General features: G+C 36.9%; 1 protein-coding gene and 1 long non-coding RNA gene across 2 annotated transcripts; both read right to left on the reverse strand.

The window, feature by feature from the left end:
• Positions 1-4508: 4508 nt before the first annotated feature.
• LOC6036826 lies at positions 4509-5293 on the reverse strand. Its single transcript, XM_001846765.2, has 4 exons — positions 5271-5293; positions 5065-5215; positions 4824-5010; positions 4509-4765 (listed from the first exon to the last, which is right to left on the reverse strand). The coding sequence occupies exons 2-4, from the start codon at positions 5194-5196 to the stop codon at positions 4509-4511; spliced, it is 576 nt and encodes a 191-aa protein (XP_001846817.2). The 5' UTR covers positions 5197-5215; positions 5271-5293.
• A 4806-nt stretch (positions 5294-10099) lies between these two features.
• Positions 10100-11234, reverse strand: LOC119769929. The gene is made up of 3 exons (XR_005278583.1): positions 10867-11234; positions 10697-10805; positions 10100-10632 (listed from the first exon to the last, which is right to left on the reverse strand). It is a non-coding gene; the product is annotated as an uncharacterized LOC119769929 (long non-coding RNA).
• Between the last annotated feature and the right edge of the window lie 11100 nt (positions 11235-22334).

Below are 22334 nucleotides of genomic sequence, written 5' to 3' on the forward strand. Positions count from 1 at the left end.
TGCTATTGAATTGACAGCTAATTTTGTTGCCCAAAATTCAAGTGTTTTGCGATTGGTTTTTAAGTGCACTGTATAGCAGGGTCAGATCAAGGGTAGAACACTTGATTTAAAAGGGTCATTTTTGTTCAGTGTAGTTAACCCCTCTGCCAACAAAACGAGTAACTTTAACAGGAAGTGTCACATTTGCCCTGTACACGCATAATTTTACGTTTGAACACCCCAAAAAGGAACTCTGGCTGTCAACCAGAGATTGGGTCAACTGTTTGCTGCCATCATAAATTCCCACTCGACTTGTCAGAGACCTTCAGACTGAGCCCTACGGCCAACAAGTGAGACATGCAAGTTTGTTATTCCACAAATCTTGGATAAGCAACACGATCTCGGGTTGCGACCATTTCCTAAAGCCGTTTACTGCGCACACACATCAGAGGCCCTAATGTTTGCGGAGAAATTTCCGAAAGAACAACACAATCACCCTCGTGGAAACAATCCAAACTTTCGTCGGACGATTAGGTAATTGGATATGCGGTTCTGAGATTTTCTTCCACATTGTGTTGCTGATGTTTTTTTTTGCTCCTCAACCCGAAGATCCATTCTTGCGAGACAGAGTGTCGTCATCTCAGCACGTGGTCCTCCGCCGTCGTGGCCACTTGTCGCCAGCAACATGTGCGCAGGGGTCGGATTTCCTAGAAAACTGGTTCCCTGGGTTGGTAGGAGGAACATGTGTGCTGAGTGCCTCGCGACACGACTTGCATCCGAAGCGCTGCTAACAAAGTGTCGTCGTTTGTTTTGATTTGTCTTTTCGAGCAGTTCAACGGGTGGGAAGCCCTGGGGATATTTTCGACGAACAGTGCGGAAAGTTTGTGATTTTGAAATTGAATGGTTCAACGATTGAACGTGACAGGAAAATGTTGACGAATCCAAAACTTATTTCTATTTGAAATTTTATTTTTAAAAATAACAAAATTTGTATCATATCACTTCCAAATTTGTGAAGTCAAATCCTCCTACAAATTTGTCAGAACCAAACAAAAAACAGTCAATCTGTTTGGAACTCGTAAAAATGTGTGCATTTGAACACAAAAAACGTTACTTAATCAACCTTTAGGGGCCTTTTTGACAATCATATAGAAAATACATTTAGACAAAATAGTATCATACCTTCTTAACACAGGCAGCGTTGTCAGATTTTCATTTTTTTTGTTCTAATTGCAAAGATTTATGCCTTAAATCTTTGCAATTAGCCCAAAAAAAAAATGAAAATCTGACAAGTTTAAAAATAACACTTAAGTGCTTATAACTTTTGATACGGTGATATTTTGGACTCTTTGGAATGGTCTTTTGATTACCCATCTGATGATGGGTCGCATGATTCGGACATAGCTTTCATCTACATATTTGAGAACCGGCCTCAACAAAGTGTTTAAATTTCACAAGTAGTTATAAATTTTGATAGGATTGCCGAATCTTCAATATTTTGTGTTGGCTCTTGGAAAGGTCTTTGAAATACCTTTCAAAAAAAGTATAGCATGAAGCCACCCTTTTTACAATCTTCCGGACGTTAGTCGAATTTGTTTTAAAGCTTAACTTTTGAAGTACTTAACTAAACTTCATATTTTTTTATAGCGACGGACCCTAAGCGGATTGAGTGGGTCCAAAACGAGATAATTGAGTGACATTTTTTTATCAACATCCCGCCACACACAGACATTTGCTCAGAATTTGATTCTGAGTCAATATGTATACGTGAAGGTAGGTCTACGAGGTCAAATTACGATGTTCAATTTTCAAGTGATTTTATAGCCTTTCCTCATTAAGGTGAGGAAGGCAAAGCTAAATGCGTAAACCGAGATTTGAACTGTTGCACTTTGGATGAGAGTCTGACTCTTTACCAGTGTACTGCGAGAATTTGTTGGTAGGGGAGAGGCAGAACGCAAATGTGCTCTGCGTCGTTGATTTTTCATTAGGATGGCTCAAGATGGCCGATTTTTCAGAACATGTTTTTTCGGTTGCTTTTAGGCCCCTAAATAATTCCCCAAAATTTGGGATCGATTGGTTGCGTCCACATGCATTTCAATTTTGTATGCCCGAGCATGGTTAAATAATAAGGGAAATGTGTAATGATACCTTTCTCTGATATCATTACCAAATTTTGGTATTCTTGGACCCTTTAAAATTTGTTTAAGGATCATGCAAGAGCAAAATTTGGTATCATACCAATCTAAGGTATTGTTTTGATATTGCAAAATACCAGAATTTGTCATGGTCGAACACCACATTTTGGTATTGTTTTGGTATCACAGTAATTTTATCAAATTCCTCTGAAACTATGGGAAAAATTTTACCAATTTTGACAAGTTTATTAATTTTTCGCAAAAATGACCTGAAACCTAAAAATTTAAAGCTGATTTATTTTTTTTGTAAACCCACTAATAGTTTTTTTGTAAATCGTTGAAATTTCTCTAAGTCGGGATAACCAATTACTTTGAAAAACGAGTCAATCGACAGATTATTGAATGTTGGTGAATTTCAATCCAGTTTCATTTTAATAACACTTATTTTTCAATCCTGTTATTTTCAGAAGCTTCAAGAACTTCAAGCACAAGCCGTTCATCAATGACAAATGTATTCGATGTGCTGAAGAATATCACTAAGACCAACATGAAATCATTTCCGTTTTTTTCAGTAATTGCAACTGCTGCATTAAAAAATGACATGGAAATACCAAATTTTGATATTAATTTTGCAAATTACAGCGACCAAAATGTGCTCTTGGTTGCCCAGTAATAGATGGTAATGACCACCAAAATTTGATTTTCCAAGGGTGTGGGAATACCTAAAAATAAAACCATGGCAATACCAAGTTTTACTATTCGAGCAATGTTCGAAAATCCAGAAGACCTCAACTTGGTATTGAAATGGTTTTATTTTGTGGTTTTTACCCTTGGAATAACATGGTTTGGTATTGTTGTGCCCTTCCACATACAAGACTTCAGTATGATTTCATGATACTGGGCAACCAAGGGCACATTTTGGTCCCTGTTATTTGCCCAAGTAATTCCAAAATTTGGTATTCCCGTGTTATTTACCCCTGCTGGGGTGGGAATGGTTGATTTTCATCATTTTCATTTTCCACTATTTTTTTCAAACCAACACAATAGCGTTGAAATTGAGAAAATTCTCTAAAACTTTTCCGAAGAAAGTATTGTGCTATCTTGCTCCTGTCAAAAGATGCAGCTATCTCAAACTGGTCTAAAACGTGTTTTCCGAGTTTTAGACCAGTTTTGAGCACGCTGTATCTTTCGACAGGAGCAATATAGCACAGTAGGGTGTAATATCAAAATCGATTTTCCAGCACAGCACTTTTTCAGTTCCTTTTGGGGTCCTAAACAACTCCCCAAAGTTTGGAAACGATTGGTTTAGTCCTCACTTTGCGCAAAGTGATTCACTTTTTCATATAAATTTGTATGGGGAAAACCATGGTTTTGGATTTTGATATTCATCAAATTCACGTTTCATGCTATATCAAAACCGAATTCATATTCGATGCTCTGGAATGAGCTCTACAAATTTGCCGAAGAGAGTTTGGTGCTAACTTGCTCCTGAAAGAAGATTTAACGTTCTCAAAACTCGTCTAAAACGTGATTTTCGAGCAAAAAACAGCACCATACTCTTTTCGGGAAAGTTGTAGAGCACATTCCAGAGCATCGAATATGAATCCGGTTTTGATATAGCATGAAACGTGAATTTGATGAATATCAAAATCCAAAAACATGGTTTTCTCCATAAAAATTTATATGGAAAAAATTGAATCGCTTTGCGCAAAGTGAGGAGTGAACCAATCGGTCCTAAACATTGGGGAGTTGTTTAGGACCCCAAAAGGAACTGAAAATGTGCTGTGCTCACTAAATTTTGACAACTTTATTTTTTCCATACAACTATATTACACCCTAATAGCATAATACTTTCTTCAGGAAAGTTTTAGAGATTTTTTTCAATTTTAATGCTATTGTGTTGGTTTGAAACATTCAGTGAAAATGAAAATGATAAAAATCAAAATGTAGAAAATAAGGTGTTTCCATACTTATTCCCATACAAAATTGAAATGCAATGCGCAAAGTGTGGACGCAACCAATCGCTCCCAAATTTTGGGGAGTTGTTTAGGGGCTTAAAAGGCGTCAAAAAAGCTTTATTCTGCTTTGATTTGATATTTTTATAAAAATTCTATATAACGACGAGCCAGACTACTTTTCATGGTAAATCACTCCTGGTAGTGAAGCAAGTGAACTAACGTGTGAGCTGCTGGACTGCGAGGATCATCCATTTACAGCACTGCTGCAATTGAGTGTCAGAAGCTTTCTCATCATTGAATTGCAGTGGTGTATGGTTTGGGTGTATCATTCCTCTTAAAAAAACAATTGATATTGTAAATTTGAGAAATAAAATGTATCTACTTTAATTTTGTAACTTTCATCGCAGTAAAATAAGCTAGAAAAACAAAATCTAGATCAATTCTTGCCCAACCAATAGTGTTTCAGCACCAGACTAACGGGTTGCTCGATGCACAAATAAACACAAAGTCCAATCAAATAGATACCAGCAAAGGATGGTACCATCCAAACCGGACTCCACCATGTCAGCTCCAGCGTGGGAGGGATCCAGTTCAGAACGATCCGTACCATGGGAATGTGCAGCACGTACACGGCGAAACTCAGTTTGCCCAAGCTGGTCATCGGTTTGGAGGCGAGAAAGGTGCGGATGATGGCTTGAACAATATGAGTTAGTTAAATGTCAATGGTCTTAAAACAGTAAGAGTTAGATACCTGGAGAATTTTGGAAGCACTCGATAAGCGTTACACAAAAAGCAATAACACCTGCGTTTCGGTACAGGACGGTGTGGATTATGGTCAACCAGGATGAACGGGGAATCTCGTATCGGTAGAAAACGAATGTTGGAAGGTATGCAAGAGCTAGCAATGGGACGCGAGCTCGTTTAATAATGTTGTAAATCTGAAAAATTATGGGAACTTCTTTACTGTCCTTCAACAAGCTTAGTAAAAGTACCCGAAAATCGTCGAGGTTCAAATTATTGTGTCTGTTTTGGTGATAAATGTATCCGACTACCACTCCAGATAAATAGCTAGTAAAGTTGGAATAACTAGGCACGTACACATGTTTGATCCAAGATTGGTACATATGCAGAAATTGAGCATCACTGGAAAATAAAAGCCAATAATCATTGAGTTGTTTCAAGAATATTCCAGCAATACCTTAGCCTAAATGGAAGTGCTGACTCCAGCCCTAAAAGGTACACAATTCCAACAGGAATCGCCAAGGCAATAACTACACAACTTCTCATCAGATTTTTTGCGTGTTTGGGGTAGCTCCAACAGGCTATCACGATCGCCAACGCTACAACGAATAACTGCAGATCAGCTGCTAAATACCAACCCTGCTGGTTGCACATTTGACCACCAAATGATGGAAGATTGTTTAGAAATAGAACATTTATCCACCACTTCTTGCGGCATCGAGCTTGCTCTTGGATAAGCGCTTTGTATCCAACAGGACCCACGTGCATTTCTGGAAGGTCTGGAATTACGATCGATACTAACATAAAGAAAAAGTACACGGGAGCAATACGGATTAGACGGGCTTTGATCTTGTTTCTGGCATATCGAAGGTCATAAATAGGATTATGATCGCCGTCTTTAAGCACGGAGATTGTGAGAAGAAGTCCACTGATTGCGAAGAATATCTGAACAAGGACAGCGGAACTCGTTACAATGTCTACCATAAAGAGATTATTCACAACCTAAAATGCATCATCAATACAACATTCAAATTTGTGAAACATTCCAAAAGACTACCCACCTCCTCGATATACTCTGGATTCTTCAATGGGATCGCAACTATCAATATCAAGTAGTGTATACTCATCACCAACAGACTTAGAATCACCCGAACTCCATCGATGTAACCAAAGTCCCGGTACAGGTCACTGGTAGACTGTTTCGTCAACAGAATCCAATTGCGTCGCACTGAGAATGACGAAACAATTACGTGTCCTTCGAGCCGATCCTGGCCCAGCCAGTCAATTACGTTGGCATAGATCATAAGGCTGGCCAACGCCAGAACGATTGCATAAAACGCTATTACTGACCAGCCTGGAGTGCTTTTCGACGTTCCTGGTCCATCTTGGCAGTATTCTATTTCGGAGTATGCCAGACGATCAAAGTTGTAATCTCGTTTCAGACGGTTATTCACGCAAATGTTGATCAATTTGCTGTAGTTAACTTTGAACGGATCCAAATACTGATCCCAAAGGTCCGCCGGAATGATGTACTGAAAAACGAGGTTAAATTTCATTCAAAATACGCTGAATCAAACAATGTTGCTCACCGAAAAATTGATTTCAAATTTTGGCTGAAACAAGCTTTGGCGATCTTCCTCGTCAAACTGTTCCAGTTCGCGTTGACATTCCTTGATGCAAATGCCCCAATCCAGTAGATTGCGTCTAAAATCAGTGGTGATCCGTGACGAGTCCTTTTGCAATTACAGTGTTTAAATTAATTGAGCTTAGATTGTCCGACTGATACTCACAAACGGATCGCGATCCTGCTTGAAGACTATCCTGACGAAACAATAAGCTCCCGTGTCGTGACATCCGTCATGGTCATCATATCTGTACAACGGAGGAATAATTCGGGAACATTCAACTAAACTGATTAGTCCCAGCAATAGCCATAGTTTTTCCATGATTTTCGCCAGCTGCTCCCGCAACAGTTGCACTCGAACTGACTCCATGTAGTGTATGTGTAAATTGCAATTAGTTGGTGCGTTTGTTGATTTACTGCAGAGTTCAGGTGTCCAGAAACTAATCTATCTTGAATGGCAACAAATGGTCGTGATCGTGCTATCTTGTCGCACAAGCATTTAGGGTTCAAATGAATTAAAGCCGCTATTTTGTGCAGCTTTTAATGTCTCACCATTTTGACGTTCACAGATCCCCAAAACTCGATTGCAATCCAGAGAACGTAAAACCCAAAAAAAAAACTTTAGGCAATATTGACACTCTTCATACTGAACCGGAAAGAATCTTGCAAAAAATCGGGCAAAACAGCAAGCCAATTTTCTCACAATGTGAACAATGTAAACAAAAACAAACAAGTTTTGTTTGGTTGACCATTCTGTGCACTGTCCTGAAGTTAGGTTGAATTTGGTTGCTGGAGTCCCGAGTTATAATTACAAATGTCTACGGTAGTCGTGCTCGTCAAACGCATTCTGAGCTGAAATCCCTTTGGCCAGTTGTCACACTTACAACAATTTTCAGAGAGTGACAAGATAGCACGACAAGATTGAAACTTTTTTCATATGAAAAGTGACAGCAATGCACGGAGTTTTGTTTCGGTTTTTATTGCATATCTCAGGATTGAAATCGAATTTTGGGGATCTGTGAAGGTCAAAAGGTGAGGCATTGTGCTGCACAAAATTGCGTTCTTAACTCAATTTGGCCCAAAATGCACGTGCGACAAGTTAGCACGACAACGACGACTTCCTATTGAGTTATTTATCACTTGAGTTTAGTTGAAAACGCTTTTTATGGGCTGTAATTGAACGTCAAAATGCTTATATGGCAACATTAGAGGCACGATGGAGTTAAATGAACTCAGCTTAGCTGAAAAAAAAAATGCAAAATTTGAAAAATTTGGCATTGTCAGATTTATCTGGCAACCCTGCTCTTGCATGCACTTCTTCTGGGCGAATTTGATTTCATGGAAAGGGATCTAATCTTCTACAATGTAGAAGTAAGCAAATTAGTGAACTGACGCATGGCTTGGACAATTTCAAAATCTATGGAAAGTTGACGTTTCTATAGCAAAGGTTAACAACTACACAGAAAAAAAGCATGAGCTTTGGGGTCCCCACAAACACAAAAAAAAACAAACAAACTTTGGAGAAAACCCATTCCGCCCTTTCTACCTATTTTTGAAAATTCAAAGTGCACGTGTTTCTGGGGACCCCAAAGCTCATGCTTCCCCTCGAGTTGAAATTGCGCGGTCATTTTTGTCATATTTTGTAGGTCAGTGTTTTCAATTCGAACCAACTTAACTATTCTTAGTTAGATGATTGTTGATTAGGGTGCCCAGAAAAAAATGACCCCCTGCTCCACAAGCGGAAACAGTTTCGTTGGTTATTTTAAGCATTTGTTTAAATTTTGAGGCCATTGATATCCGAGCTTGTAGTTGGTGAAAAAATGGATTTCATACAAAAATGACTTTTTAAAATCGCTAATAACTTATCAGGATCGAGTTTTACAGCTTTGGTTTGTTTTATAAAGTTGTAGAGCATTAAATTTTCAATGAGAATCTCACTTTTGGGAATCTTTGGATGGAAGTAGTGCAAAAAAAAAAGGAGCTATTACACTACGGCAAACAAACAAACAAACAAACTCGCACTTTTTGGCAGTTAGCCTGCTTTGTTTTTTTTGCCTGGATTTGTTTGTATAAAAGTCAGCTAGCATACATTTTGCCTTGTTTGCGAGTTTGCCGCAAACAAATTTGCGAGTTTGAGAAACTGTCAAACACGAAAAAGTGCTAGTTTGTTTGCGGTAGCGTAATGGCTTCTTAAGAAAATTGGGTTTTCCATACATTTTTTCCATTTTTCCCATAAAAACTTCACCTTCAGCCCAGAGTTCTAATATAGCTCAAGGAACGATATTCAGCTTGTGGAGCGAGGTTTTGAAAAAAAGTCACATATTCTGGGAACCCTATTATTGATTATTTGAATTATTATTATTATTGGTAAAATGCGTTAACATTCCAACGCCCAAGCCTCCCAAAAAAGTTGGAACGGTAACTTCAACTCGCTGGTTCTCGGGCATAATTCACCCAATCAAGATTCCAGCGATTAGTTGGGATGTCTAGTAGATCCTAGAACTTTGTAGAACTCAATTTGGTCAACTCTGTAATTTTTAAGATCAAAAACATCGTTCCACCTTTTTTTTTCGAGTGTGAAAAAAATCGGCAAAAAATCCGCGGAGGCAGTTGTTTAAAAAAAATATTTCAAAAATTACAGATTTGATCAAATTGAGTTCTGCACAGTTCTAGGATCATCTAGACATCCTAACAAATCACTGGAAAAAGAATCATCTTGATTTAGTAAGTTATGCCCGAGAACCAACGAGTTGAAGTTACCGTTCCAACTTTTTTGGAAAGCTTGGGCGTCCGTGCAAGTTGGACATGCGTTGGGCGATCCAGTGTTAATAACAGAATGAAACAGACCATGCTATGGTTACAACTCTTGGAAAATCTCAACTCTCACCCTTATCTCCCTTTTCAGCCCTGCATAACGGCCTCACCCGATCCAGAAAACCGCGCCAACTTCTCATATATCATAAACCCGAGGAGCGCACACGTCTTCCAAGTCTCACCTGCTGCTACTCGGTTGGTTAAACTCCTCAGCGATACTCCAAACGTGTCCCGATGATCGATATCATCTTACACTCGCAGGTCATCCAACCACTCTTACTGCTGCAGCTTCAAGCTCTCTTCCCTGTGGCCACTCCTTAAAAACCTCGGCCTGCACCGCTTCGCCTCGGTCTACCGACTTTCACGTTTAAAAACGCACAATATCTTGTAATTAGGCGAAACCTTCCAGGTTCTGGTATTGCACCACAGCCATTGGCCGCAACCGCAGGGCCAGAATCCTGCCAAGTGCCCCCACCGAGAGACCACGTCCCAGTCGAACGCCGCCACCACTACTGCATCAGGGGAAGGAGGGGGAGTCTGCCAGAGGTCACAACGCAAACAAAACGGGGCTCAGGGTTTTTCTCAGGTTCGGGTGAACGATATCGTAATTTACGCCCAAGACCTCGGCGACCTGAGAGAACTGGTCACGATGTTGCGCGCGCGCAAACAGGACTTGCAAGCGCGCGCGAAATTCCAATTAAATCGTCATAATTTACGCGGGGTGGTTGAGCACTTGAGGGATGGAGGACTTTACCGGTACGGAGGATGAAGATTGTTACCATTGAATGGTCGTTAACAATTGTTGCAAAAGCTTGTAATAACGAACTAGGGGGCAATAACCACCACTAGTTCATTAATTAAAAATTAAATAAAAACCAGAACTTGAGACTCTTGGAGATGAGAGAGAGATGTAAAGATCTGCAACTGCTCACATTTGACGTGGGGAAGGAGAATTGTACCTACCCTTTCACAATCCTGGTTCGATTCAGCTAATCGCACTGTCCTGGCAAAAAGAATCACAAAAGATCGTCGCTTTGGGTTATGGAAAAAGTCATGTTTATTGCATTTAAATGTCCTAATTTATTGTTTTTCGTCGTTTTAAAACTAACCTAACCATGTGTGTGTGTGTTCGTGTGTTCTAGTGTATCCCGCGGTGGTCGAGTCAAGTCGGAGGATCTTCCTCCGGCCAGGCCTGGCGCAGCAACGGTTTTGGTGTCTTTGGTTTTGTGTCTTTGTCTTTGATAAAAACCTGTACAGTGTTTAAGGCTTGTTTTAGTACTTGTGCTTTGTGTAACAGTGGTAACAATGAACTCACCGGATGGCCTCCGCCATTGCGCTCTAACAGATTCTCGGGTTGGCGCGCTCTGCCAACTTGGAGGTTCTGAGAAAGGAGTTCATCTCTAATAACTTGTTCTAGCTTTAACGTTTTGATTTTGGATATTTACCACATTTTTGTTACCTCCTTGCACCACCAACCAAACGACCACTTTTAGCGTAGAGCGCGGTCCTTGACGGTTAGTTTGGATGGTTCGGGTTGGGACCAACTCCCTGACACTACAATTAACAATTAAGACACCAATTAGACACGACTCAAAAATACAAGAACTAAATTTACCATTTCGCCGGCTACAGGAATGCTGGGTACAAATAACAGATATTCACAGCACTTTAAATTACAAAACGATCACAAATTCTTCGTTTGACCAGAGTATGTGTAACGGACTCTGGTCGGTAGCGGCAAATGAGGACGATTCAAAATGACGAAGTCCCTTTTATTAATTTTAAGTCTTTGTTCTTGCGTATTTCGAAAATTGCTCAAAGAGATGTGAGTCGTGCTAACCGTTTTAGGAATAGGGATACCATGTTTTGTATGTTGTTTAAGTGTAATGGTTGATTACAATATCCTAACTTGTCCCTACGGTTCAGTTTGACAGGATGATGCGAAGCATTGTGACCAGAGATTGTACTACGTACAAGCGATAGGTTACAAGCTTTCTTTTTTAAATTATTTAAACTTTTTTGGTAACATTTTCAACAATCAAACTATAAAAAGTAATGTGATATACACCCAAAGTTAAAACCCATGCGGATATTCCTTTCGAAAAGAAACGAGAGAAAAGTACTATTTGGCGAGAGTAAAGACCTCTCGTGCTACAACAACAACAAATCGTGTTCATTCGTTTATTAAAACTCTTCATCCCATTGGGTAGCTTATATGGACAAATGACCACCACTCAATCACAGAACTATGGTTGCCGATACGGCAAAGGTGCAGTTCAATATGCCGAAGGTCTCGGGTTCGAGTGAGTAAAGACTCTCGGTGATATCGGGATTTATCCTCTCCATCCATTCACAGTGCCATTTTACTACCGAACCATGCTCTTTATCCTCTCGTTTACCGATGCCCAGTTCTGTGTGTAGAATCAAAATCACAATGTTTTCAACTTTTAAATGCTCGATTCCTTAGGCAAAAAAAAGAACTGTGCCAATTTTGAGCCATATGGTTAAGGTGAAGGTCACTAAAAATCGTTAAAGCTAGTGAAAAAAATCATGCTAAAACGTCACCTTTAAATCGCTAATAACTCGTCAGGGTTAGCTCGGATCGTTTTGCAATCTAGGACAAAGCTGCTTTTCATAAAAATTTTCATGAGAATCTCATACTTGACAATTATCTGACACATTTAACGCCACCTTGCGGTGCAATTTTTAAATGTTTGCTCTTCCTAATACTATTTTACGATTTTGCCCAAACATACTTCACCGATAAAACGCGACCCTTTACACCCTAACCGATTTGGCTCAAAATTGGCACAGTGTCTTATTTTTATCTAATGAATCAAGTCCGGGGGTATCTTTTAAAATGTTCCAAAAGATTCCATTTTACCCTAATGTACATCATGCCAGGATAAAGGTTCGTGCATAAACTACTTGGCTTTCAAATTTGAAATTTTAAACCCCTCAATATGGTCCCCCATATATGGTTTTTTCCTAATAAAAATATCCAAGGGTTTCCAGCAAGGCCTCAGACTGGCAAATAATATTTTGAATTTTATTCTGGTAACTCGGGAATTCATTAATAATTTAATAATTATTAGAGTTATTAAAAGTAACAATTGGGTATTATTGAGTAACTTAAGTAATTTAATGTTTTGAAAGTTGTACTTGTTTATCATTTTTTTCTTCATAATTTATTCTGCCTAACTCTTTTTGATGTTGAGAGAAGAAAGATAAATAATAAATAAACTGACTTTTTGATTTATTCGCATTACAAAAATTACCAAATTTTCAAATCTTTATTCGATTGCATGAACCCAATAGCTCATTAATAGCTGTCAGAAATATTCTTCAATGTTTTTTGTAGTGAAATGTTAAAATAGAATAAAAAAAATCAGAAAGCATCTGATTTTTTTAGTAATTAAGTGCAATCAGTCGAAATAAAAAAAAATAAAAATTTAATTTACGAGCCACGGTTTTAATATTTGAATGAAAAAAGTGTAAAAAAAAATGCAATATACACCTGTCCAGTTGTTTTGCAGAAGTTTTTTTAAAAAATATTTTTTTTTTGCCCCGGATTTTGTGGGGGGGGGGAATTGCGCATATACTTTGAAAAATATTTGCAACGGCCGAAAGGGACAAAACCCACAACTTTGAGCCATGAAGAAGTATGGACAAAAATTCTGCAGCCGAGTTAAAATTTTTAAAAAGAAATATGTAAAATTTAATTTGCAATCAAAAAATACTTTACAGATTTTTTTATATAGCGCACCGTTTTAAGATACTTTGGTTAGTTTGATTTCAGCGGAATATTTTTCGATTTTAAAAAATAATGACTATGAGTGACCATTTTTGAAAAGTTAAGATAAAACAAAAAAAAAAAGGAAAATTGAATTTAAAAAATCCTTGTACAATTTTTTTCTGATAACTGAAGTCTTTACTCCTCATCAATATTACAACTTTGCCAAAGACACCAAATATATCAAAAAATTCTTTTAAAAGTTACAGATTTTCGAATATTTACGTACCGTAAACCGGGGTGACTTTGATAGGATTTCAATTTGTTTTCAGAATATTTTCCAACAGGTAAGGTTTTTCTCAAGATTTATTTTTAAAACATGTACTGGGATAGACCACACAAAGTCCATGCACTATTTCGAAAAAGTTTGTTCAATAATGTTTAGAAAAATACTTACGTTAAAAATTCTTAGTTTAAATTCCGGGGTGTTTTTGATAGTCATAGTTTTTCTTGTTAAAATCATATTTGAGATGTTCAAACTTTATTTGTACGCTAAATGTACCATCTTTAAAGTTGCTGATATAGTTTTTAAGAAGAAAAATCAATGTTTATATTTAGTTAACTAAGTGTATAACTAAGTGTTTAGCAAAATACATATAAATTTTAGGTAAAATTGTTAAAAAGTCGAAATTTTGCCTGAAATTTATTAAAACTGGTTTTGTTTGTAAAATTACCGATTTATATTGCATTTTATACTGAATTCAAAGCACGAATCACAAGTTTTCACATTTTACATGAAATTTGTTCAACTGAAATTGCCTATAAATTTTGAGATTTTTATCAATTGTGTTTCAAAAACACATATTATTTATTATTTACAAATTTATTTAACCTTCTCCTAGTGAAAAATTGTCCAAAGAATCCAAAAATGCATTCCGTTTTCCGAATCATGTTCATTGAGAAAATCATGACACTTTGAGAAGTTTAAAATAATGACTTTCATCAACATTTTCTCAACTATAGTTAACTAACTTTATAAACTTGTCAAAATTTTATGAAAAGTTCTTCTTGAGGTACTTTGAACACGTCTCTATCACGGTCAGTATGTTTCTAAACCATTCCTTACGTATTTTAATTGTACTCTTTATTTTCTGGAAAAATCGCAAACCTATCAAAGTCACCCCGGCTATCAAAGTCACCCCGTTTTACGGTATCATTTTTGTATGGATATCTGCCAAAATTGTAAGGAGACGTGAATGGGTGAACCAATGACACAAAATTTTCCGAGACAAATTTTTAATGTTAAAAATCAAACTTATTGGAAAGTTGGTAAAATTTAACAGGTAAAAAAGTTTTTAAATTATTTTTTTAGATTTCTTTTTATTTTGATGAAACTATGGCATACGACCCTTTTGTAAGGGTTAAGGAAAATTTTGATTTTTCATGAGACTTTTCATCACTTATAGATGAATTTCAAATATGCCTTGTACCAAAGTAATGATTAAAAAAAAAAGCATTTAATTTTGCAACAACAAAAATAAATAAAATGTTGTCAAACATGATTTTCAAAATCACTTTCTGGTGCAGAATCAAATTTGGAATCAAAAAAGAATGAAACAATTTTCTTAGAAATATTTCCGTTTTCAAGTAGGGCCGTTGCATACTTTTTTTAGTTTTTGTTTTGCTCGAAAAATCAAAGGGTCAATTTGTGTGTGTGTGTGTGTGTGTGTGTGTGTGTTGTGTGTGTGTGTGTGTGTGTGCAACCAACCAAACGGGACCACGCGGTCGCATCTTACAAATTGAGTTGTTTCCATGTGTTTTAGATTTCCATTCTATACATGCAAATAACTCGCATAGGCATTTGGAGGGTGTTAGCTCTGCCGAGCTTCGGTGACCCATTTCTACGTAGGCGAGGTACCTCAGCTTGAACCGACAAGCCCCGCTCTAAAGAACGTTTGCATTAATTGGATACAAACGTTATTAAGAACTTCCGATTTTTTATCTATGGATAAGAAATCAGCGCGTATTTATTAAGCAGATTTTTATTTTTTATGTTTGTTTTGGATGAATGTCTTAATTGGTGTGAGCGAATTTTAGAATATTAGTGAGAGGGTTTTCTGTTTTATATAAAAAGAACGGGATCACCGAATAATAATATCTTCAAGACAAGCTTCATTTCAATTTCGGGAGTTGTCCGATTTGTTAAACTTGCGATCCGCTAAACCTCCATCGCCAAACTTGAAACAGCCGACGTTGATGACGGACCCACCCGTTGTCCGTGGAAGTGTACCAAATGCAGATTGCCATCTGCTGATAAGTTTCTGCTGCTGGAGAATTCTGACCGTGATGATTCCTCCGTTGGAATCTTAGAACGAGCTTTGATTTCTGCAACAGGCTGGAGCTTACACCATACTCCTTTTTGGAAAATCCAGAAGGTTGTGCTCCTAATTTTCCGCTGCAAATCACTGCTGTACCGCTTTTCCTTGACCACCACATTTTCCACCGGATATCACCGTAATTTTTGGATGAAAATTAAAAAAAAAATGAGTAGGAGAAAAACCACGGAGTGAAATTTGCAAACGTCAACGCGCGCGCACGGCTTGCTGCGATCTTCTCGAAAAATCAAAGGGTCAATTTTTGTCAAAAATCTTCAAAATGTCAATGGAATTTGACATGCAATAACCTGAAGTAAATTTATTTATATAAAATACATTTTCTGCGTTGATATTTATTTTGAGCATGACTAAATTAGTTATAAAAATATTTTTTTGTTAAATTTCTTTGTACGGTAGCATATTTTTTGCGAAAAATAATTTCATCAAAACAAATTGAAAATAATTAATGACTACAAAACTACTGCATTGGTATGTAAATCATTGAACAACACTCTTTTCAATGAAAATGTTTCAACCAACCAACTTAAATCAATATAAATCAATATATATATTTTTTATTAAAATGAAAAGTAATTGAATAATTTAAGTAATTAATCATTTTGACCAAGTAATTTAAGTTTTTTTATGGGCAGACTGGTAAGTTATAAATGCCTCTAGAAGCCCTTGAAAATCCCAACTCTTTGTATAAAGGTTGTTTTTATCGAGATTGAATATCAAGAGCTTTCTGCAAAGCTCTTTGCCATTTTCGGTTATGTGTAACATAACCACCTGCACCGTTTTGCCTTTCTTACTCAGTTTTATTAGTGGTTTGGACATGACAGGCCAAAATTAAAAATTGATCCTCCAACATTTATTCTGACGAGACCAACATTGATTCTTCGAAAATATTTTTTATAAATTCGGATTGCTTCTAGAAACAAGCCAAAATTTTCTAACAAATGGACATTTAAGAGTTCTTTCAAGAAAATTCATAAATTATTACATAAACTTTACACTTTCCCATGGGACCATCCATAAACCACGTGGACACTTTTTTTGGGATCTGTTACCCTCCCCCCCCCCCTTCGTGGACAATTGTCCATACAAAAAAAATCTTTTTTGTATGGATCGTGGACAATCGCCATACCCCCCCCCCCCTAAAGTGTCCACGTGGTTTATGGATGGTCCCCATCTTCAGAGGCATCTTTCCCCCTCTCAATACACTACAGCTGGTTGTTTTACGCGATTTAATTACGTTCTGTTTGTTGGCCACATACATTATTCTTTGAAACTTTTTTTTTTCTCTCGAGTTATCCGCGACTCAAGTGCGAAAAAGAATGCTCACGACGGACGTGGAACCGGTAAAGTCGTGAGCCGCGCAAAATGAATGCCTTTTTGAGTGGTGTTTAAGTTGAGGATTATTTATCGATTTGTTTTTCTCAAATTGCGATCAAATTATAGCGATTATTGCGATGAGCAAACGTGAAAATTCATTATGGCTTTTTTTTCGTAGGGGGATGTAATGGAAATTGATGAGAAGTGATAAAAATTGGATTAAAGTGAAATTTGAAATGCTTCAAGAACAAATATTGATACTTTTTTTTACTTTTATGTGTTCTCGTTGATCATGTTTTTTGAAGACTAGTTATCTAATTAGGTTGTTATTCTATAATTTGTTTTTTTTTTTCTATTTGTACATATATTTGGCGAACAACTTGACTTGAATACATTTTTTAACTCAAATTTGATCTCACGTTTCGATCATTTAATTTCTCGCCTTAAAAACTCAGTCGTTAAAAATTTGTTATCAAATCAAGCTCGTTACCATAAAACTGTTTTCGTCACCTGTAAATTAATAACACTTTGCAGAACTCCAATAGGAATGCCAACTGGTTAACGTTAGCTTCTTCAGCAAGTCGTTCGCCCCCCCCCCCCTTTTCGCAAGCGGTCTTATCACCAATTGGAATCGCATTTCGCTGGCACGTAACGAGTACGTAATGGCATTTTTTATTTGATACCCCATTAATGTGCCATAATTTTTCAGTTTTAGAGGCATATGGAATTTCGAGGCGTTCGATTTTTGTTAAGTCGTCGAAGAAAGCTGGGAAACAAACAAACTTCGAGAGATCCGTTAAGATATTGGGCGCTTTTTTCATTTTTTGAAGCAACGGTGTCCAAAATGACACCCTTTTAAGTCAGGGGGAGCTTTTTTTCCTGACGCCGACGAGGTGTGGCCTGGGCTATTAAGTGGTTAAGGCGGTCCCCTGCCGACTTGAGAGAGGGGTTTGGGTTTTTTTAATTTTATCGAAAAACAGCGGCAAACGACAGACTGTTGACACTTTGTAATATGGTAATGTTCGGGGCAGCTGGACTGGGAGCATTAAAATTTGTTGTTGTTTATGACTGTCGGATCTTTTTTTGAGTTTATTCTTGTTGGAACTGGATTTTAACCACTATTTTGCCAGGCATTGTCTACATTTAGGGGTTATCTTCATACTTTTGAGATGTTAATTTTTTTCAGGACGTCATCATCTTAATTGTTATTATTACTTTTATGTATTTAAAAAAAATCACGGATTGGAGATCTATCGAATATCTACCAATCCACTAATACACTTATAACCAGTATATCGAAACTTTTTAGACAAATCTCCTTTCTTGAAATAAACCTCAAAAAATAATTCTAGTTCAACTTTCAAAACGCCCTTTTGTCTAGGAATCAAACCCTAGTTGATCTTTTGTTACCGATTTCCTCACCAACAGATGCCCATTATCCTTGCACAACAGAGCTACAAAGCAAGAAAAAAAACTCCCTCGAACAAAAGAACTTCATTATCCTGGCTAACGATGGGCATTGATTCAACCCACGCCCAATTCCAATTGGAAATCGATTCGTCACGCAGCTTCCGAACTTTCTGAAGGTTGTCACGGAACATCAGAGTTTTGAAAGCAGACTTTCCGAAAAAAAACACTACTGTTTCATACAGATGGGGGCGCCGCCGAGGGTTGTTTTGGCCACATTGGCAGCGATTAAACGCTAAAAACCGTCGAAAATTAGATTAAAGATTGATGATGGCGGGAAGGAATTTCGAGCAAATCGTTCCAAAAACACATCTGCATCTCAGCCAACCTAATGACTTCAGGGTTAGGAATTAGGAATTCCATTTCTGAAGATGATCGCATGACTGCAACCAGAGTGAATAACTGTGTTTAAAAGGCATTAGCCGACCATTACAACTGAATGTTTGTGTTTGCAAAGTTAGTTCATTTCGACCTTGATTACGCTTTGGCGTGTGCACAGAATTTAAGGAAAGGTTCTGGAAATGCAGATTTTTTGGATCACGCTAAAATTGGCACGTTCTCCCAGAGAGTTGGTCAACGATGAAGATGAGGTTCAGCATAATGAGGTTTTTGTTTTTGTTAAAAGAACATAATTGCAATTGATTTTTAAGGTAGTTGGGCGTTTAGTAGGGTGGCAAAAATAAGTAACTATGCCAAATTTGAGCCAAATCGATTACGAATTAGGGGTCGCTATTGATCGATGAAAGCTGTATGGGAAAATTCGCAAAAATGTATAGGGAAAACATCCGAATAGTTCTCGCCGAAAAATTGTCCAAGACTTAGTGTCAGATACTTCTAGGAACCTGAATTCCCTACAACATTGCCGAATGGTCTAATTCCTCGTTGATTTCCGTAAAACATTGCTGTAAGAGGCAATTTCGGTCCCTTATTATGAATCCAGGGCCCGTTTTTGATATCTGACGGTGTTTCGGTATGACCTCTTCTATAAGTCAATTTTATTTACGTTTCCCAGAGATTTTTAGCTCATAATGATGAGTAGATTGGTAATTCTCTACCAACTCACACGAAATCGGGAAAAGTTGCCCCGACCCCTCTTCGATTTGCGCGAAACTTTGTCCTAAGACGTAACTTTTGCCCCTGATCACGAATCCGAGGTCCGTTTTTTGATATCTCGTGACGGAGGGGCGGTACGACCCCTTCCATTTCTGAACATGCGAAAAAAGGGGTGTTTTTCAATAATTTGCAGCTTTAAACAGTGATGAGATAGAAATTTGGTGTCAAAGAGACTTTTATGTAAAATTAGACGCCCGATTTGATGGCGTACTCAGAATTCCGAAAAAAACAAATTTTTCATCGATTAACACTAAAAAAGTTTTGAAAATTCTCCCATTTTCCGTTACTCGACTGTAATTTTTTTTGGAACATGCCATTTTATGGGAAATTTAATATACTTTTCGAATCTACATTGACCCAGAAGGGTCATTTTTTCATTTAGAACAAAATTTTTCATTTTAAAATAAATTTCGTGTTTTTTCTAACTTTGCAGGGTTATTTTTAAGAGTGTAACAATGTTCAACAAAGATGTAGAACAGACAATTACAAAAATTTTGATTTATATCAATAATTTTGATATATGAGGGGTTTGCTTATAAACATGACGAGTTATCGCGATTTTACGAAAAAAAGTTTGGAAGAAATTGGTCGTCGTCGATCATGGCCATTCATCGCCACCCGCGTCAGACACGGACGACGAAACAAAGAAAAACGCAAAAAGTAACTATTTCAAAACTTTTTTCGTAAAATCGCGATAACTCGTCATGTTTATGAGCAAACCCCTTATGTCTATATTATTTTTTTTTGAAATTGTCTGCTCTACAACTTTGTAGAACATTGTTAGACTCTAAAAAATAACCCTGCAAAGTTAGAAAAAACACAAAATTTTAAAATGAAAAATTTTGTTCTAAATGAAAAAATTACCCTTCTGGGACAATGTAGATTCGAAAAGTACATTAAATTTTCCATAAAATGACATGTTCCAAAATTTTTTACAGTCGAGTAACGGAAAATGGGAGAATTTTTAAAACTTTTTTAGTGTTTTTTTCGATGAAAAATACGTTTATTCGGAATTTTGAGTACGCCATCAAATCGGGCGTCTAATTTAACATAAAAGTCCCTTTGACACCAAATTTCTATCTCATCACCGTTTCAGGCTGCAAATTATTGAAAAACTTCTCTTTTTTCGCATGTTCAAAAATGGAAGGGGTCGTACCGCCTCTCCGTCATGAGATATCAAAAAACGGGCCTCGGATTCGTGATCAGGGACAAAAGTTACCCCTTAGAACAAAGTTTTACGCAAATCGAAGAAGGGTCGGGGCAACTGCTGTGTGAGTTGGCGGAGAATTACCCAGATACAATTTTGCTTTCAAAGGGGCTTTTGTTTAAAACTGGACGCCCGATTTGATGACTTTTGAACATTCCTAAAAAACGTTTTTTTGAATTTTTAATTTTATTGATTTTAACTAAAAAAGTATTGTTTGATTAAAACACAACAATTTTGGCCGATTTTAGCGTGACATACTTTATGGATGACGCCTTATTACTATTAAAAACAGTGGACTCTCTGGCTCTCGATATACTGCTCCAGTTGTCAATAAATTTTTCAGTTTTCAAACTTTAGGATAGATATTTTCTTTAATTATAAGAATTTCGAATTTTGTTGGCAGAATCATAATTTTTATTTTTTTTGGAGCATCCTGGATTTTTTTTTAAATTAAATAGATTTCTTTTGACACTTTAGATGATCGATGCTCGAAATCTTGAAAAGATAATCTTTTTACCATTTTGAAGAAAAAAGAAATCTGAAATAGTAAAAATACGTTACGTTTTATAATAAACTGTTCAAAACGTAACATTTCCAATACTCAACGTGAAATTACCGTAAACTGGGTGAGATTGATTGGTTGAAGACTTTTAAGCAAATGAAAATTATGAATTAAATACAAACGCTATGCTACACCCAAAACTGGCAGCGCTAGTACGAGAGAATGATGGTCTCGAGTCGAGAGAATAGTGGTACCATTCACGGACGCAGAGAACACAGCTCGAGATGGGCGATAGAACTATTCTCTCGAGGTTCATTTGCAAAAAAAGTTCATCCGTCAAACAAAACACCAAAAGTGTCGACTACGGGAATCGAACCAGAGACCTTTGACAAACCAATCCAATGACTTAGCTTAAGATGGTGTGAGTTGGTACCATTATTCTATCGATTTTGGCACTGAGCCCTCAATAAATTTTGAGAGAACGATTATCTCGATTCTGAATTTTGGGTGTATGGAACAATACTGAGCTTGGTAAAGAAGTGTTCAAAGTACCTTAAGAAGTTGTTTTTAACAATTTTTGATATGTTTCAAAAAATATTTAACTATAATTACGAAAACACTGATAAATAAGATTATTGAATACTTTCAAAGTGCCATTTTTTTCAATAAAAATGAATTCAAATTGGAAAAAAACGAACTGCACTTTCGGGTTAAATAACAAGACAAATTACACAGGCTTCAATTTTTTTTAGATTTTTAGGCATTTTCAGTAGAACGGATAAAATTATCGCGACTCGATAATGATGACAAAAATTCTATCGTTATCGTCCCGAAGATAACTATAATCTTATCGCCGAAAAAATGACGATTTTTGAAATTGAAATACGCAACTTTTGGTGCCCTTACATGTATAGGTCATCGCTGAATTTTTTAAGTTATAGCTGTTTTAGTGAAAAAAGTCGATTTTTTCCCGTTTTCGTCATTTCCCCATTTTTGCGCGTGGCGCGTCGAAAAACCCAGTTTTTATCTTCAAAAAATCGTATCTCAGAGTATCAAAATTATAACTTTACCCCTTTTTGATATATTATGTGAAATTTTCCGAGAAACCCGATAAATAATTTTCAGACATAGGCTCTTTGGTCCCGAGACCTTCAAAACACCATATTATGTTTTCATACGACCTTTTCAAATGTTAAACTAGATTTTTGAAACTTCTTACTATTTTTCCTAAATAGTCAAACTAATCACCGTTCTTTTGCATCTAATACAGCTAAAATCGGATGAAATGGCGCGGAGATATGATTTTTTGAAAAAAGTGGTTTTTGCGAAAATCGACGAAAATTGCCATTTT

Source organism: Culex quinquefasciatus, chromosome 3 (genome assembly GCF_015732765.1).
Source record: "Culex quinquefasciatus strain JHB chromosome 3, VPISU_Cqui_1.0_pri_paternal, whole genome shotgun sequence".
In the NCBI taxonomy this organism is placed as follows: domain Eukaryota; kingdom Metazoa; phylum Arthropoda; class Insecta; order Diptera; family Culicidae; genus Culex; species Culex quinquefasciatus.

What these genes read in the sequence shown, in the direction of transcription:
- LOC6036826 (XM_001846765.2), bottom strand. Translation starts at nt 5,196, where the DNA reads ATGTACCAATCTTGGATCAAACATGTGTACGTGCCTAGTTATTCCAAC. An exon ending in TGAACCTCGACGATTTTCGG is followed by an intron (nt 5,011 to 5,064) that starts GTACTTTTACTA and finishes ATAATTTTTCAG; the next exon opens with ATTTACAACATTATTAAACG. An exon ending in GTGCTTCCAAAATTCTCCAG is followed by an intron (nt 4,766 to 4,823) that starts GTATCTAACTCT and finishes ATATTGTTCAAG; the next exon opens with CCATCATCCGCACCTTTCTC.